This window comes from Papio anubis, chromosome 17 (assembly GCF_008728515.1).
Source record: "Papio anubis isolate 15944 chromosome 17, Panubis1.0, whole genome shotgun sequence".
In the NCBI taxonomy this organism is placed as follows: domain Eukaryota; kingdom Metazoa; phylum Chordata; class Mammalia; order Primates; family Cercopithecidae; genus Papio; species Papio anubis.
In genome coordinates this window covers 16,483,047-16,500,783 of record NC_044992.1, presented here as the reverse complement: position 1 = coordinate 16,500,783, position 17,737 = coordinate 16,483,047, and the positions used below count along the sequence as shown (strand labels likewise).

The 17,737-nt window shown below is 44.3% G+C and overlaps 1 protein-coding gene across 4 annotated transcripts in view; it reads left to right on the top strand.

The window, feature by feature from the left end:
• Window positions 1–17,737, top strand: part of COPS3 (COP9 signalosome subunit 3) — a 38,462-nt gene that overhangs the window by 18,162 nt on the left and 2,563 nt on the right. For all 4 annotated transcript variants that reach the window (XM_021928792.1, XM_017950383.3, XM_003912399.3 and 1 more), the window contains exons 6-9: window positions 2,061–2,240; window positions 4,852–4,992; window positions 6,426–6,599; window positions 12,074–12,160. In XM_021928792.1, coding sequence (XP_021784484.1) covers window positions 2,061–2,240; window positions 4,852–4,992; window positions 6,426–6,599; window positions 12,074–12,160 — 582 coding nt within the window. The remainder of the gene's footprint in view (window positions 1–2,060; window positions 2,241–4,851; window positions 4,993–6,425; window positions 6,600–12,073; window positions 12,161–17,737) is intronic.

Here is a 17,737-nt window from a genome sequence, read left to right as displayed (position 1 = left end):
AAATACAAAATTAACTGGGCGTGGTGGCACATGCCTGTAATCTCAGCTACTTGGGAGGCTGAGGCAGGAGAATTGCGTGAACCCAGGAGGCAGAGGTTGTGGTGAGCCGAGATTGCACCATTGTATTCCAACCTGGGCCGTAAGAATCAAACTCTGTCTCAAGAAAAAAAAAAATTGTGGAACCTGAGACTGAACATATCTAACTTCTTACACCTTAAAATGTTACTCATTTATCTTTTTTTTTTTTTTTTTTTTTGAGATAGAGTCTTGCTCTGTTGCCCAGGCTGGAGCCCAGTGGCACGATCTAGGCTCACTGTAACCTCCGCCTCCCAGGTTCAAGCAATTCTCCTGCCTCAGCCTCCTAAGTAGCTGGGATTATGGACGTGTACCACTACACCTGGCTAATTTTTGTATTTTTGGTAGAGATGGGGTTTTACCATGTTGGCCAGGCTGGTCTTGAACTGCGGACCTCAAGTGATCCGCCTGCCTCAGCCTCCCAAAGTGCTGGGATTACAGGCGTGAACCACCATGCCTGGCCTCATTTATTTATCTTATTTTGTGAGGAGGGCAGGTATATAATGAAGTCTCCTTTCCATTCTGTTTGCTAGCCATCTATTTCTTCTCTACAAAGGAAACTATGTTAGTAATTTCTTGTGTATCCTTCCAAAGACTTTTTATGGACATAAAAGCAAATATGAATATATATTTTCTCATTTTTTACACAAATTTTAATCTATGCAGACTCTTCTGTGGCTTGCTTTTTGTATTTAACGTATCTTGGAGATGATTCCGTAGTGGTACTCTACAGGTACGGAGTAGTCTATAATATGAGTGTGCCATGGTTTCACAAGTCTGCATGGGGTATTTACATTGTTTCCTTCAAGAATAACATGGTGTGTGGATTATTTCAAACACATGTTCTAGTTTCATATGAAGATGTGTCTTTTTTTAATGTTTTAAAAAAATTGTGATTGAGGTACAACATACAGACAGTAAAATACTAAAGTGTATAGCTCAGTGAGTTCGTATGCATGTTTACACTGCGTCTCCATTAGCTAGATAACTGTTCTAAGGGCTTGCTTTGCTGAGTTGCACAATTCCCTACATTTACCTAAAGGATTAAAACACTGGAAAGGATTAATTAGAGGAAGCACTTCTACTTTTATCACACCATGCTGGTCTCTTTCCATTCCACTAGTTCAGTAAAGAGAAAGAGGACACACTCTTTTGCCCTCTAATCAGATGGGTAGGGATAGGTTAAGGGATAACTGAGTCTTGTCTGTAGAATTCTCTATTCTCAATCGTCTATAGCATGCTTGGCCTTATAGCTGTTTAGCTTTTTATAAAGAAATGCTCCACCAGGTGAGGTGGCTGACGCCTGTAATCCTAGCACATTCGGAGGCAAAGGTGGATGGATCACTTGAGGTCAGGAGTTTGAGACCAGCCTGGCCAATGTGGTGAAACCCCATCTCTACTAAAAATACAAAAATTAGCTGGGTGTGGTGGTGCACGCCTGTAATCCCAGCTACTCAGGAGGCTGATGAGGCAGGAGAATCACTTGAACCCGGGAGGCAGAGGTTGCAGTGAGCCGAGATGTGCCACTGCACTCCAGCCTGTGTGACAGAGTGAGACTCCGTCTCATTTAAAAAAAAAAAAAAAAAGTAATGCTATTTTATTCTGAATGGCTAAGAAAATGGAGTACAGGTTGATTAGTCCTAATCCGAAAATTTGAAACCCAAAATGCTTCAAAATCTGAAATCTTTAGAGTGCCAACTTGGCACTCAAAGTGCTCATCGGAGCAATTGCATTTCAGGTTTTCAGATTAGGGATGCTTAACTGGTATGTATTCTGCAAATATTCCAAAATTTGAAACACTTCTGGTCCTAAGCATTTCAGATAGCAGATACATGAAATGTGTTGACATTTAGATCATTTTAGTCAATAAAATGTAAAACACAATTACATTATTTGGAAATTTCTGGAATCTATGAATTTTCTTCTTCTGCTAATACCTGCCTAAGTAAAATTAAAGTGATGATTTAATATCAATTTGTTCACAGCTTTGTTTGCTAGCAAAATGCTTTAAGCCTGCCCTTCCATATCTTGACGTGGATATGATGGATATCTGTAAAGAGAATGGAGCCTATGATGCAAAGCACTTTTTATGTTACTATTATTATGGAGGAATGATCTATACTGGGCTGAAGAACTTTGAAAGAGCTCTCTACTTTTATGAACAGGTAATCATTTCTCTAAAAATTAGCTGAGGTTGTTCTGAACTCATGTGATCAAAAAAGTGATCCCATAGGTTTGTGGCTAGAGTGGACTGATCCCGGGGCCTCCGTTTCAGGTGGTGGTCCTTTCAGAGACTGCTTCTCTGTCATCAGGTAAATGGTGCTAACCTGATCCCTAAGTTGAGGAACAGTGCCAGTGCATAGAAGAGCACTTGTGGGTGGGTTCTAGTCTAGGCTTGCACTTATATCTTATCTGATTTGGGATAAGTTATGACATCTCTTGACCTTTATAGCTTCCTTTGCATATAAGGAAGAGATTGAACTGAATGACCTTGAATGTGTCTTATTCTAAAACCATGTGTGGTATTTTGTTAAGTTTTATTTACTCAGTGAAACATTCTCTTGATTCAAAATTTAAAGGGTATAGAGGAGTACACAGTAATAGTCCCTCCCACCCTTTCTGTGTCTGTGTAATGAAACATAGTACACAATTTGGTAGACTATTCTGGAGCTTTACTCAGACTTTGAAAAAGAGATACACAATATTGATTAATAAACCTGTTGTCTTAAGGTAAATTAGCTAGATGTTCATACTTTCCTTTTTAGTTCATAGCATGTATTAATAAAGGATATTTAAAACCTTCAGGGAGCTCAGTTTAGTTGGAATTCTAATACATAATACACACACACACGTACACACATCCGTGGCTCTGAACCATACCATAATGAGTGGTTGATGTGCCCTGTTGAGGGGACCTAAGAAGGGCCACCATAAGGTGCCAGTAGGCGGAAGTGGTGTCATTAAAGCATGTGTCTAGTCAGGTCAAATCTTCAAGGTGACTTCTCTTTAAGACTACACATTCAGAAAATTATAAAAATGTACTTCATAGCCACTGGATGCATTATCATTGCTGTAGCCAAATATAGTAATTCATGAACAAACTGGTCTTGAAATATCAAGATGATGTGTGTGTTAAAAAGGTAAGAAGGGGAGGGTGCGGTGGCTCATGCCTATAATCCCAGCACTTTGGGAGGCCAAGGCGGGCGGATCACCTGAGGTTGGGAGTTGGAGACCAGCCTGATCAACATGGAGAAACCCCATCTCTACTAAAAATACAAAATTAGCCGGGCATGATGGTGCATGCCTCTAATCCTAGCTACTCAGGAGGCTGAGGCAGGAGAATTACTTGAACCCAGGAGGCGGAGGTTGCAGTAAGCCGAGATCACACCATTGCACTCCAGCCTGGGCAACAAGAGCAAAATTCCGTCTCAAAAAAAAAAAAAAAAAAAAAGAGCAGGAGGCTGGGCATGGTGGCTCACACCTGTAATCCCAGCACATTGGGAGGCCGAGGCAGGCAAATCTCCTGAGGTCAGGTATTCAAGATCAACCTGGCCAACATGGTGAAAATGTCTACTAAAAATGCAAAAATTAGCTGGGCGTGGCAGCAGGCACCTGTAATCCCAGCTACTCGGGATGCTGAGGCAGGATAATCTCTTGGACCAGGAGATGGAGGTTGCAGTGAGCCAAGATCACACCACTGCACTACAGCCTGGGTGACAGAGCAAGACTCCACCTCAAAAATAAAAAGACAAGAAAGTGGCCAGGCGTGGTGGCTCATGCCAGTAATCCCAGCACTTTGGGATGCTGAAGTGGGAGGACTGCTTGAACTCAGGAGTTCAAGACCAGCCTAGCAGCATAGTGAGACCCCCATCTCTACAAAAATTTTTTTTTTTTTTTGAGATGGGGTCTCACTTTGTCACCCAGGCTGCAGTACAGTGGCGCGATCTCGGCTCACTGCAAGCTCCACCTCCTGGGTTGATGCCATTCTCCTGCCTCAGCCTTCCGAGTAGCTAGGACTATAGGCGCCCACCACCATGCCTAGCTAATTTTTTATATTTTTAGTAGAGATGGGGTTTCACCATGTTAAACAGGATGGTCTCGATCTCCTGACCTCGTGATCTGCCTGCCTCGGCCTCCCAAAGTGCTGGGATTACAGGCATGAGCTACCGTGCCCAGCCAAAAATTTTATTTTATTTTATTTTTTATTTTATCACTGCAAGCTCCGCCTCCTGGGTTTACACCATTCTCCTGCCTCAGCCTCCCGAGTAGCTGGGACTACAGGTGCCCGCCACCTCGCCTGGCTAGTTTTTTGTATTTTTTAGTAGAGATGGGGTTTCACCATGTTAGCCAGGATGATCTTGATCTCCTGACCTCGTGATCCGCCCATCTCGGCCTCCCAAAGTGCTGGGATTACAGGCTTGAGCCACCGCGCCCGGCCCAAAAATTTTAAAATTAGTCAAGCATGGTGGCCCATGTCTGTAGTCCCAGGTACTCAGGAAGCTGAAGCAGGAAGATCGCTTGAACCCAAGGAGTTTGAGGGTGCAGTGAGCCATAATTATATCACTGCGCTCCAACCTAGATGACAGAGCGAGACCCTGTCTCTAAAAAATAAATAAATAAAAATAAAATAAAATGAATTATATCTCAAGGCTGTTATAAAAATAATGGGACGTTTAAAAAGTATAACTGATTTATAATTAATGTGATACATGTGGTTGATTGCTGTTTGCTACTGTGGTATGTTCTCTTTACAGTAAGCATTTTTCTTTTGCCTAGGCTATAACTACTCCTGCCATGGCGGTCAGTCATATCATGTTAGAATCATATAAAAAGTATATTTTAGTGTCTTTGATATTACTTGGCAAAGTACAACAGCTACCAAAATACACATCTCAAATTGTGGGTAGATTCATTAAGGTAAGTTTTTTTTTTTTTTTTTTTTTACATAAAACTGATTTCTTACGTGAGCATGTTGAGTATATCAAGAAATTGCAATGATACAGTTTTGTAACTTGGTTTTATAGTGATTTAGTTCTCCTAACAGCTTCAGATTAGCAGACATTCTTATTACCTGATTGGGATGGAATATTTCTCAGGAACCCGTTTTCAAACTTGTGCTCTAGGTACTTACAGCTATAGATGTTTAAGCTCCTGTAACAGTTGATATTTTTTTCCCCCAGAAAAACAGTCTTGCTATGTTGGCCAGGTTGGTCTTGAACTCCTGGCCTCAAGCAGTCCTTCTGCTTCTGCCTCCCAGAGTGCTGGGATTTCAGGTGTGTGCCACTGAGCCTGGCCTTTATTTTGTTTTCTTTCTTTTTTTTTTTTTGAGATGGGGTCTCGCTCTGTCACCCAGGCTGGAGTGCAGTGGTGTGATCTCGGCTCACTGCAACCTCTGCCTCCCGGATTCAAGTGATTCTCCTGCCTCAGCCTCCTGAGTAGCTGGAACTACAGGCATGTGCCACCATTCCCAGCTAATTTTTTGTATTTTTAGTGGAGACAGGGTTTCACCGTGTTAGCCAGGATGGCCTTGATCTCCTGACCTCGTGATCCACCCGCCTCAGCCTCCCAAAGTGCTGGGATTACAGGCATGAGCCGTGGCACCTGGCCCTGTCTTCTTTCTTGCTAGCAGAAGTAACAGTCCCATTGCATCTGGTGAGGTGTGAGAAAGAGAGAGGGAGAGTTGGGAATGATGGATGTTTTGACTCCTTCCTTCTCTATATTATTTATCAGTAGAAAAACAGAACCACTGATAAAGATGTGTGCCTTCACTAAATTCAGTGGGTTTTCACCTACTGTGTTACTACTTGATCTGTACTACAAAATTTTGTTGAAAATAAATTACTCCACTTGGTCTTAAAAACCAGGCATTTGCTTTGGGTAAATTATAATTTGTAGGGTAACAGTGTGTTGTTACCTGACAACATGGGATATACTTGTTTAAAAAATAATATGTAAGTGTGTTTTTGCTTCCTATACACATTTGAGTCTTCGGAAATTTTTTTCTTTTTTTTTTTTTTTTTTGAGGCGGAGTTTTGCTTTTGTCTCTCAGGCTGGAGTGCAGTGGCATGATCTCGGCTCACTACAACCTCCACCTCCCGTATTCAATCGATTCTCCTGCCTCAGCCTCCCAAGTAGCTGGGATTACAGGCATGTGCTACCATGCCTGGCTAATTTTGTACTTTTAGTAGAGATGGGGTTTCTTCAGGTTGGTCAGGCTGGTCTTGAACTCCTGAACCTCAGGTGATCCGCCTGCCTTGGCCTCCCAAAGTGTTGAGACTACAGGTGTGAGCCACCACGCCTGGCCTCTTCTGAAGTTCTAATCTGATTTTTTCCCTCCTTTGCATCTTTAGCCTCTTAGCAATGCATACCACGAGTTAGCACAAGTGTATTCAACCAACAACCCCTCAGAACTCCGAAACCTGGTGAATAAGCACAGTGAAACTTTCACTCGTGATAACAACATGGGACTGGTGAAGCAATGCTTGTCATCTCTTTATAAGAAGAATATTCAGAGGCTAACAAAGGTGAGGAAAGCGCCACCTTCACAGGGCAGCTCCTGACACCCTGGAGGCCATGTTTCCCTTTCCGTTTTCAGAGCTAAGGAAGCAGGTACAGGGATAAAGCATGGCAGGATTTCTGTGCTGAGAGATAACTCTCTTGTAATTGCCTTCTTAGAAAGAATTTGATTTATACCTTTGGTCTTTTCAGGGCTAGAGCAGGGTATTTGGAGCAGGTGAAGAGGAAGAAAGGTAGGAGACACGGCTACATTGGGAGACAGTGAAAGGTAGCCTCAGAGAGGTCAGCAGCTCCAGCAGGGCAGATGAGGGATGCTAGTGATGCAGACCTCAATGCATTGTGACCAGCCTTGCAACCTGTCTGGCTGTGCTGATCTCTATAAGAAATCTTTTTTTTTTTTTAATCCCCCTTGACACAGTGCCTTGCTCTGTTGCCCAGGCTGGAGTGCAGTGGCGTGATCTTGGCTCATTGCAACCTCTGCCTCCTGAGCTCAAGTGATCTGCCCACCTCAGCCTCCCAAGCAGCTGGGACCACAGATGTGAGCCACCATGTCCAGCTAATATTTTGTATTTTTTGTAGAGACAAGGTTTCACTATGTTGGCCAGGCTTGTCTCGAGCTCCTGTCCTCATGTGATCCACCTGCCTCGGCCTCCGAAAGTGCTGGGATTACAGACATGAACCACTGCGCCTAGCCAATGAGAACATCTTATGTGAACATAGTACTACTTGGACATTACCATTTAGGCCAGGGTTGTACAAACTTTGTGCAATTGACTTCTAGGATGTAAGCCAATTATATAATTTTTATTTTCAAGATGAAAATAACGTGCTGGGTTTTGACTGTAGAAAATGTGCTTAATATCAAATGTTCAAACAGTACAGAAAAATAATGAAAAATGAAATATTTTGTGTTTTAGGAAGGTATAGGCTGCAAGTTACAGGAATCCTATAGCTCAACAAATAGAGGATTGCTTTTTTCTCTTGGGAAGTCTGACCAGAGATGCACAGTTCACAGCTGCTGAGAACACGGCACATCTGCTCCTGTGCACATCCTTTGCCTTCTGTCAGCCATGGTGATGGATGGTTGGGGAAAAGCCAAGGAACCAGAATAGGGGCTGTTTGTTGCTAGGCTACCCAGCAATGGAAAAGGCTGATGGATTTGGCTATGTGAGGACTTAGGGGAGAGGTGACTTCCCCTAGCCCAGTGGCTGTTGAGGTGGGCAGACCTTATACAAGGATAAAGGATCCTAAGGAGAAGAGGAAGGAAGGTGAGGAGAGGGTCAATGGCCAAGAAATAGAATCCTTCCAAATGCTCTAGAAAGACTAGCCATAGCTTCCTAACAGAAGGAAATCAGTAGTGAATTTGTAAAAAGTTAATTTATGAGAGAAAAATGAAGAACATGAAAGAGAAATCAACTCAAAGATCAAAACCAGTGTAATTTGTGAGCCAGAAAAACCAACTTGACCTACAGGTTTAAAAGACCAGGATCTGGCCAGGCGCGGTGGCTCAAGCCTGTAATCCCAGCACTTTGGGAGGCCGAGACGGGCGGATCACGAGGTCAGGAGATCGAGACCATCCTGGCTAACACGGTGAAACCTCGTCTCTACTAAAAATACAAAAACTTAGCCGGGCGAGGTGGCAGGTGCCTGTAGTCGCAGCTACTCGGGAGGCTGAGGCAGGAGAATGGCGTGAACCCGGGAGGTGGAGCTTGCAGTGAGCTGAGATCCGGCCACTGCACTCCAGCCTGGGTGACAGAGCAAGACCCCTCCTTCAAAAAAAAAAAAAAAAAAAAAAAAAAAGACCAGGATCTAAGAGACTTAAATAACAAGCAGCCTAGTTCTCTCTGTGAAATTTTCTTTTTGGCCCAAGTGCCAACAGAACCATTCTAAGTACATTTCTGTCTTTCCTTACCAAGAGGTAGCCATTAAAAAACAGCTGCACTCTGTTTGTGACTAGTAATTGAGGTTTAGATAAAAGAACCCAAATGCTAACAAACATAAAAGATAGTACATGTTACAAAAGATGTTAAATTGCAAAATAGCAAATGAAAATTAAATAACAGTTTCAAAAGTGTGGTGGCACGTACCTGTAATCCCAGCTGCTCGGAAGACTGAGGCAGGAGTATCATTTGAATTTAGGAGATAGAGGTTGCAGTGAGCCAAGATTGCACCACTGCACTCCAGTCCGGGCGATAGAGTGAGACTCCATCTCAAAAAAAAAAAAAAAAAAATTTTTTTTTTTTGATCAAACAGGAAGAGTCTCAACTTGAAATGGTCTTTCCAGGGGTGGGGCAGTGACTTACAGAGTCATCAAGGTCCTGGGTCCTTTGTATGTTGACACGAAGTGGTGTATTGTGGTACACTGAGCTCACAAGCACTGCCTGCTGAAGGGACCTGGGAAGGGCTACCATAAGGTATGGTGGGCAGGAACCATGTCTTTAAAGTACATAGCTAGTCAGAAGGTTATATCTGTGATAGTGGCTGCTCCATTTTTGGCATGATGTCCCAGTGCTAGAATGAAAAGAAGGGGGAAACATCAAAGGATTTTTCTAGCCAAGTTTTCTTACTAGAAAATCCAAAGAAGCCTCAACAGGTAGACTGTATCAGTAGGTGATGGCATGGCTGGGATGGAAGGCAACTAGGGGTGGGTTAAATCTGCCACTTCTGACATTGAAATATTACTTTGTGTTAACATTTTAGTAGATGTTTTTCTAGGTTCCTCTTCTCTGTTTCTTTTCTATGTGTATGCATAGAGTCTCCCAATTATATGTAACTGGGGTCATACTCTATGTTCTATTCTTGACCCTGCTTTTTTTTTTTTTTTCCTGAGACTGAGTCTTGCTGTATTGCCCAGGCTGGAGTGCAGTGGTGCGTTCTTGGCTCACCACAGCCTCCACCTCCTGGGTTCAAGCCATTCTCCTGCCTCAACCTCCCGAGTAGCTGGGACTACAGGTGCACACCACCACACCTGGCTAATTTTTGTATTTTTAGTAGAAACGGGGTTTCACCATGTTGGCCAGCATGGTCTGGAACTCCTGACTTTAAGTGATCTGCCCACTTCGGCCTCCCAAAGTGCTAAGATTACAGGCATGATGAGCCACTGCGTCTGGCCTACTTTTAAATTTTTTGTAGAGATGGGATCCCACTGTGTTGGCCAGGCTAAAATGTTGACTTTTGAGTCTTCATTTGCGTTAAACTACTTGTATACTTATTAAAGTTAGCAATAATTACAGTTTCTTGGATACTGTTCTCTGAACTAAAGTATATGTAGGTTTTAAAATTATTGGCTCATCAAGAATTTATGGCCAGGCACAGTGGCTTACCTCTGTACTTCCAGCACTTTGGGGAGCTGAGGCAAGAGGATAGCTTGAAACCAGGAGCTCGAAACCAGTCTGAGCAACTAAGTAAGATCCCGTCTCTACAAAAAATAAAAAAATAAAATAAGCTGGGCACAGTGGTGCACACCTGTAGTCTCAGCTACTCAGGAGGCTGAAACGGGAGGTTCCCGTGAGCTGCTGTGAACTACAATTGCACCTCTGCACTCTAGCCTGGGCAACAAAGCAAGACTCCATCTCTTAAAAAAAAAAAAAAAAAAAAAGGAATTTTCAAGATGAGGGTTTTAATATGCCCATCTCTGAAAATGCCATTGTTGTAAATATTGCCAGCTGCCACATGAGATTTGGTCAGGCTGCTGTGGCTCAAGCCTGTAATCCCAGCACTTTGGGAGGTCGGGAATGGCGGATCACGAGGTCAGGAGATCAGGACCATCCTGGGAAGCCAACACTTGCAAGTCCCTGCCTCTACTGGGAAAAACACGAAGAAAATTAGTCAAGGAAAGGGCTAGCTTTTCCAGTCCCGGTTTACTCCAGGAGCCGAGGCAGGAGAATGGCATGAACCGGGGCGAGCTTGCAGTGAGGCCGAGATCACAGCCACTGCACTCCAGCCTGGGGGCACAGAGCAAGACTGCCTCAAAAAAAAAAAAAAAAAAAGAATAGAGCCTTAATGGGCGCTGGGTGGCCTGCCTTCTTCCTCTGTAATCCCAGCACTTTGGGAGCCAGAGCCAAGCTGACTACCAGGCGCCGATCTGCAGACCATCCTGGCTAACACGGTGAAACCCCGGGCTCTACTAAAAAATACGCAGGGCGGCCAGTCCCAACTACTCGGAGGCTGAGACAGGAGAATGGCGTGGAACCCGGGAGGTGAGCTGCAGTGAGCTTTCTCAGATCCCGCCACTGCACTCCAGCGCCTCGGGCAGCAGGAGCGACCCGCCTCCAAAAAAAAGAATAGAGCTCTTTTAATGTGTTTCTGAAAGGGGTCATTTTCATGAAATCCTGAGAGCAGTGGTAAACACTGGTTTCCCTCACGTACCACAAGTGTGTAGCCTCTTTTATTTAATTCCCCCATTTGTTTAAAAATGTTTACTTTGAATTTTGAATGATGAGTGTTATTTTTTCAATTACATTTAATAGATGATACGTTTAATACAAAATTCAAAAGATGAAAATCTTCATAATGATGTACATACCTAGGATTCCTTTCCAGTTTACATATATATATAAAATTAATCCTTTTTCATTACTTCTCTAGGAAATTGATGACAAACCACTGGATTTATCAGTTTTTATTCTTATTTATTTTTTTTTGAGATGGAGTCTCACTCTGTCGCCCAGGCTGGAATGCAGTGGCGTGATCTCAGCTCACTGCAACCTCCACCTCCCAAGTTTAAGCGATTCTCCTGCCTCAGCCTCCTGAGTGGCTAGGATTACAGGTGCCTGCCACCACGCCCAGCTAATTTTTGCATTTTTAGTAGAGGTGGAGTCTCACTATGTTGGCCAGGCTGGTCTTGAACTCTTGATGTCAAGTGATCCACCCACCTTGGCCTCCCAAAGTGCTGGGATTACAGGCGTGAGCCACCATGCCCGGCCCATCGGTTTTAAGTCATCTCCACAAATTTATTCTGTACATCAATGGGAAGAGCTCTGTACACTTTTTTTTTTTTTGGAGATAGAGTCTTGCTCTGTCGTCCAGGCTGGAGAGCAGTGGTGCAGTCTCGGCTCACTGCAACCTCCGTCTCCTGGGTTCAAGCAATTCTCTGATTCTCTTGCCTCAGCCCCCTGAGTAGCTGGGACTAGAGGCATGTGCCACCATACCAGCTAATTTTTTGTATCTTTAGTAGAGATGGGGTTTCACCTTGTTAGCCACGATGGTCATGATCTGCCCAGCTTGGCCTCCCAAAGTGCTTGGATTACAGATGTGAGCCACCACACCTGGCCCCTCTTTTGTATTTTTAGTAGAGACGGGGTTTCACTATGTTAGCCAGCATTGTCTCGATCTTCTGACCTCGTGATCTACCTGCCTTGGCCTCCCAAAATGCTGGGATTACAGGCGTGAGCCACCGCGCCTGGCCGCTCTGTACACATTTTAATAAAATGTCTTTCCTTCGTTGTTCCTACCTGTGACTAATTCTGCTTCTGACTTTCAGACCTTTTTAACTCTGTCATTACAAGATATGGCAAGTCGGGTGCAGTTATCTGGACCTCAGGAGGCAGAAAAATATGTTCTGCACATGGTAAGTGTATTTTCTTTTTCCTTTCTTTTTTTTTTTTTTTTTGAGATGGAGTCTCGATCTGTCGCCAGGCTGGAGTGTAGTTGCGCAGTCTCGGCTCACTGCAACCTCCACGTCCCGAATTCAAGTGATTCTCTTGCCTCAGCCTCCCGAGAGCTGGGACTACAGGCATGCACCACCACGCCCAGCTAATTTTTTGTATTTTTAGTAGAGACGGGGTTTCACCATGTTGGTCAGGCTGGTCTCGAACTCCTAACCTCATGATCTGCCTGCCTCGGCCTCCCAAAGTGCGGGGATTATAGGCATGAGCCACTGTGCCTGGCCTGGATTTTCATTTCTTTAAAAATTAATTACTGGATTTTTGTTCCTGTAACAGATGTTCATTGTGGAAACTATTTTAAAAGGAGAAAAGCTGGGGAACCTCCAAAGTCAACCACTATTGACAATTTGGTTTATTTCCTTATAGTCTATATGGTTTCTAGTTTTGGTGTGCTCATATGATATACATACCAGGCTTGTGTCCTATTTGTGCTTTTTTTTTTTTTTTTTTTTTTTGAGATGGCTTCATTTTGTTTCCCAGGCTTGAGTGCAGTGGCACAATCTTGGCTCACTGCAGCCTCAATTCCCTGGGTTTAAGTAATCCGCCCATCTCAGCCTCCCAAGTAGCTGGGACTACAAGCATGTGCCACCATGCCTGACTAATTTTTGTATTTTTTTTTTGAAGAAATTGGGTTTCTCCATGTTGCCCAGGCTGGGCCTGAACTCCTAGGCTCAGTCTGCCCTCCTGGGCCTCCCAAATTGTTGGATTACATGAGTCACTGCACTCAGCCCTGTACTCCTTATCATTTTCTATTTTATTTTATTTTGAGACAGACTCTCACTCTGTTGCCCAGGCTGGAGTGCAGTGGTGTGATCTCAGCTCACTGCAACCCCTGCCTCCAGGGTTCAAGCAATTCCCCTGTCTCAGCCTCCTGAGTAGCTGGTATTACAGGTGCCTATATTTACATATTTTCATTATCAGAATTTTTGTAAACCTTATAACACTCATGAAATATTTTGGGTATACGAAGAGGTATAACGTAGGGCTACTTTCTCTGCTTATCTGTGATGAGATCACAAGCTTTTGCCAGTATGTACATCAGCCAACTGCTGCAGCAAGAAATCTTGCTGAACAGTGTTTGCTGAACTACAGTGTGCTTAGTGACATCATTGACTAACATTCTGACTCAGCCTCTTCCCTCACTAAGGGTTTTGGTCCATGATGATTATTACACTGAACAGCACTGACATAAAGGAGGCCAGAGCACACACCCATGGACTTACCACCCAGCTTAGGAAATGAAATAGCACCAGCGTCCTGACATTCCCTCTTTATCACCTCCCAGTTGCATTTCCCCACTCTCAGCCCCACCCCAACCAGGCATCCACTCCTGATTTGGATAAGCATCATTTAAATGACTGTATGATAACCCGCCACAGTGATGTATTGTAATCTACCTACCTATTCAGTTATATAAGTATATAGTTCTGATCTGGTTTTAGTTCACTGAAAACCTGTGTCCTCAGCTCAGGACAGGCAAAGTTTCATATGACCCCCTGTATGATTTCAGAATTAGGAGTAATAAAACTAGTTTCCCTTGTGATAACAGAATACCATATTTTGATTGATTGATTTATTGAGACAAGGTCTTGCTGTGTTGCCCAGGCTGGAGTGCAGTGGCATAATCATGGCTCACTGCAGCCTTGACTGCCTAGGCTTAAATGATCTTCTCACCTCAGCCTCCCAAGTAGCTGGGACTACAGATGTGTGCCACCACACCCAGCTGATTTTTAAATTGTTTATAGAGACAGGGTCTTATTATGTTGGCCAGGCATAACTTGAGACTTCTGGCCTCAAGTGACCTTCCCACCTTGGCCCCCCAAAGTGCTGGGATTACAGCTGGATCCAGCCACTGCACCCAGCTGAGTATTTCATTTTGATAGTTCAATTTACAAGTGTTCTAAAGGGTTTTTTGCTTCAACCTACCACTCAAAACATGTACACACCAAATAAAATCATACCTCTATGACTTGTGTCTGCTAAGAGCATCTTAGTAACCCCACAGGGCTTGCACAGAATAAGTAAGCTATAGACTTTTTCCCCAAGAAATTCCCTCTTCAGTGTGAGTGAGAAGAAACATATGAGTGGTTATGACACCAGACAGGACATACAAGCTAGCAATGCATTGAGGGGTCAAAGTGGTTGTGAGTTTTGAACCCTGCTTAACCAGCCCAGACACCCTGACAGGCTCTGGAGCAGTGGTTCTCCTCTGAGGGTGATTTTGTCTGCCAGGAGACATTAGGCAACATCTGAAAGCAGTTTTGGTTTTCATAGATGGGGGTGCTACTGGCATCGAATGGATACAGGCCAGGGATGCTGCTAAACATCCTACAGTACCCAGGATAGCCCACACACCAAAGCATTATATGCTCCCAAATGTCAGAACTGCCAGGCTTTAGAAACCCTTCTCCTGGAATGAAAGGTCTGTGAGGGCAGGGGTTTTTTTTTTCTTTTTTTTAAAGTAAACATTGGAAAAGTACACTTAACTGTACAACTAAACACATTTTCACAAAGATTCCAACACCTAGAAGGAACAGAATATGACCAGCACCTGGAAAATAATCCCTCATGCCTGCTTCCAGCTCTGTGCCTCTCTAGAAAGGTCGTTCCCATCCTGACTTCTGACATCCTATTTTATTTTATTTTTTTATTTATTTATTTTTTTTTATTTTTTTTTTTTTTGAGACGGAGTCTCGCGCTGTGTCACCCAGGCTGGAGTGCAGTGGCGCGATCTCGGCTCACTGCAAGCTCCGCCTCCCAGGTTCAGGCCATTCTCCTGCCTCAGCCTCCGAGTAGCTGGGACTACAGGCGCCCGCCACCACGCCCGGCTAGTTTTTTGTATTTTTAGTAGAGACGGGGTTTCACCATGTTAGCCAGGATGGTCTCGATCTCCTGACCTCGTGATCCGCCCGCCTCGGCCTCCCAAAGTGCTGGGATTACAGTTGTGTTTGTTTCTGAGCTTAATGTAGAAGGAAACATATAGCACATACTTTCTGGGGATCTGGTTTTTTTGGCTCAGCATTGTGAGAGTCATGTGTGATGCTGTATGTAGCCGTAGTTCATTCATTTTCAAGGCTACAATGTTCCAGTGTTTGATACACCTTTCCATTTTAATTAGTTGGACAGGGTGGGCGTGGTGCCTGTAATCCCAGCACTTTGGGAGGCTGAGGCAGGCGGATCACCTGAGGTCAGGAGTTCAAGATCAGCCTGGCCAACATGGTGAAACCCTGTCTCTACTGAAAATACAAAAAAAAATTAGCTGGGCGTGCTGGTGGGTGCCTGTAACCCCAGCTACTTGGGAGGCTGAGGCTGGAGAATTGCTCGAACCCAGGAGGCGGAGGTTGCAGTGACTGGAGATCATGCCATTGCACTCCAGCCTGGGTGACAAGAGCAAAACTCTGTCTCAAAAAAAAAAAAATAGGCCGGGTGAGATGGTTCACACCTATAATTCCAGCACTTTGGGACGCTGAGGCGGGCAGATCACGAAGTCAGGAGATCAAGACCATCCTGGCTAACACAGTGAAACCTCATCTCTACTAAAAGTACAATTAGCTGGGCGTGGTGGCAGGTGCCTATAGTCCCAGCTACTGGGAGGCTGAGGCAGGAGAATGGCGTGAACCTTGGAGGCGGAGCTTGCATTGAGCCAAGATCGTGCCACTGCACTCCAGCCTGGGCGACAGAGCGAGACTCGTTCCCAAAAAATAAATAAATAAATAGTTGGACATTGGGGTTGTTTCCAATTCTGGTTTCTTTATTATGAATAGTGCTGCTGTGGTGAAGGTAACTCCAAATTTTGCTTAGGTACATTCCATCTGCTTAAAGCAGCAGCTCTCTGTGATCATATAGAGAACTATGCATTTTATATAATATGTATTGGGCTGGTTGCTGTTTCACTAACTGGCATCTATCCCTTCCAAAGCTAGAGAGGAGTAGGCCAGCAGTTTCACTGCTAACAAATGGACAAGTGATTATCACCGTGTGGAACATCTTGTTAGAAATTAAATACCTGTTTGGCACTTTTATTGGTATCTCACTTTTTGACTTCATGGGCAAGATTTGGCTTTGAGGATCAGTCAAATAAATCCTCAGTAACTGATGCAAATAAATGATATATAGACCTTGAATCTATCTTGGAATCCCCAGTGGTAGTGAAGTTATCTTGAAGAATCAGAGGATAGTTTCCACTGGGATAAAATGAAAACCTGTTAGGCTTTACTTTTTAAAGTACAGTGGCCCAGCCTGGCCAACATGGCAAAACTTCATCTCTACTAAAAATACAAAAAATTAGCTGGGCATGGTGGCATGCACCTGTAGTCCCAGCTACTTAGGAGGCTGAGGCAGGAGAATCCCCTGAACCCAGCAGGTGGAGGTTGCAGTGAGCAGAGATCGAGCCACTGTACTCCAGCCTGGGCGACACAGCGAGACCCCATCTCAAAAACAAAAGGCAATGTAAATTATATCTCAATGCAGTTGATGTTGAAAAATGCAAGGGCACCTCAAACACATCATGCTAAGGGAAGCCAGACCACAAAAGATTACAGTGTATGATTCCATTCATATATCCAGAAAAGGCAAATCTATAAGAGACAAGAACAGATTGGTGGTTTCCAGGGACTGGGAGAAAGAGGAGGGAATGGGGAGGAACTGCTAATGGGCCTAGGACCTCTTTCTGGGGTGATGAAAATGCTCCAGAACTAGAGATGGTGGTTGCACAACATTGTAGAATGCATTCAGTGCCAATTAATTGCTCACTTTAAAATGGTAGGCCAGGCGCGGTGGCCCATGCCTGTAATCCCAGCATTTTGGGAGGCCAGGGTGGGTGGATCACTTGAGGTTAAGAGTTCAAAACCAGCCTGGCCAACATGGTGAAATCCCGTGTCTATTAAAAATAGAGGCCAAGGCGGGTGGATCACTTGAGGTTAAGAGTTCAAAACCAGCCTGGCCAACATGGTGAAATCCCGTGTCTATTAAAAATAGAGGCCAAGGCGGGTGGATCACTTGAGGTTAAGAGTTCAAAACCAGCCTGGCCAATATGGTGAATCCCATGTCTATTAAAAATACAAAGAAATGGCCAGGCGCGGTGGCTCATGCCTGTAATCCCAGCACTTTGGGAGGCCGAGGTGGGTGGATCACCTGAGGTTGGGAGTTCAAGACCAGCCTGATCAACATGGAGAAACCCCATCTCTACTAAAAATACAAAATTAGCCAGGCGTGGTGGTGCATGCCTGTAACCCCAGCTACTCAGGAGGCTGAGGTAGGAGAATCGCTTGAACCCAGGAGGCAGAGGTTGCAGTGAGTGAAGATTACGCCATTGCACTCCAGCCTGGGCAACAAGAGTGAAACTCCATCTGAAAAAAAAACAGAAAACAAAAAAATTAGCCTGGCATGGTGACAGGCACCTATAATTCCAGTTACTTGGGAGGCTGAGGCAGGAGAATTGCTTGAACCCGGGAGGCAGAGGTTGCAGTGAGCTGAGAACG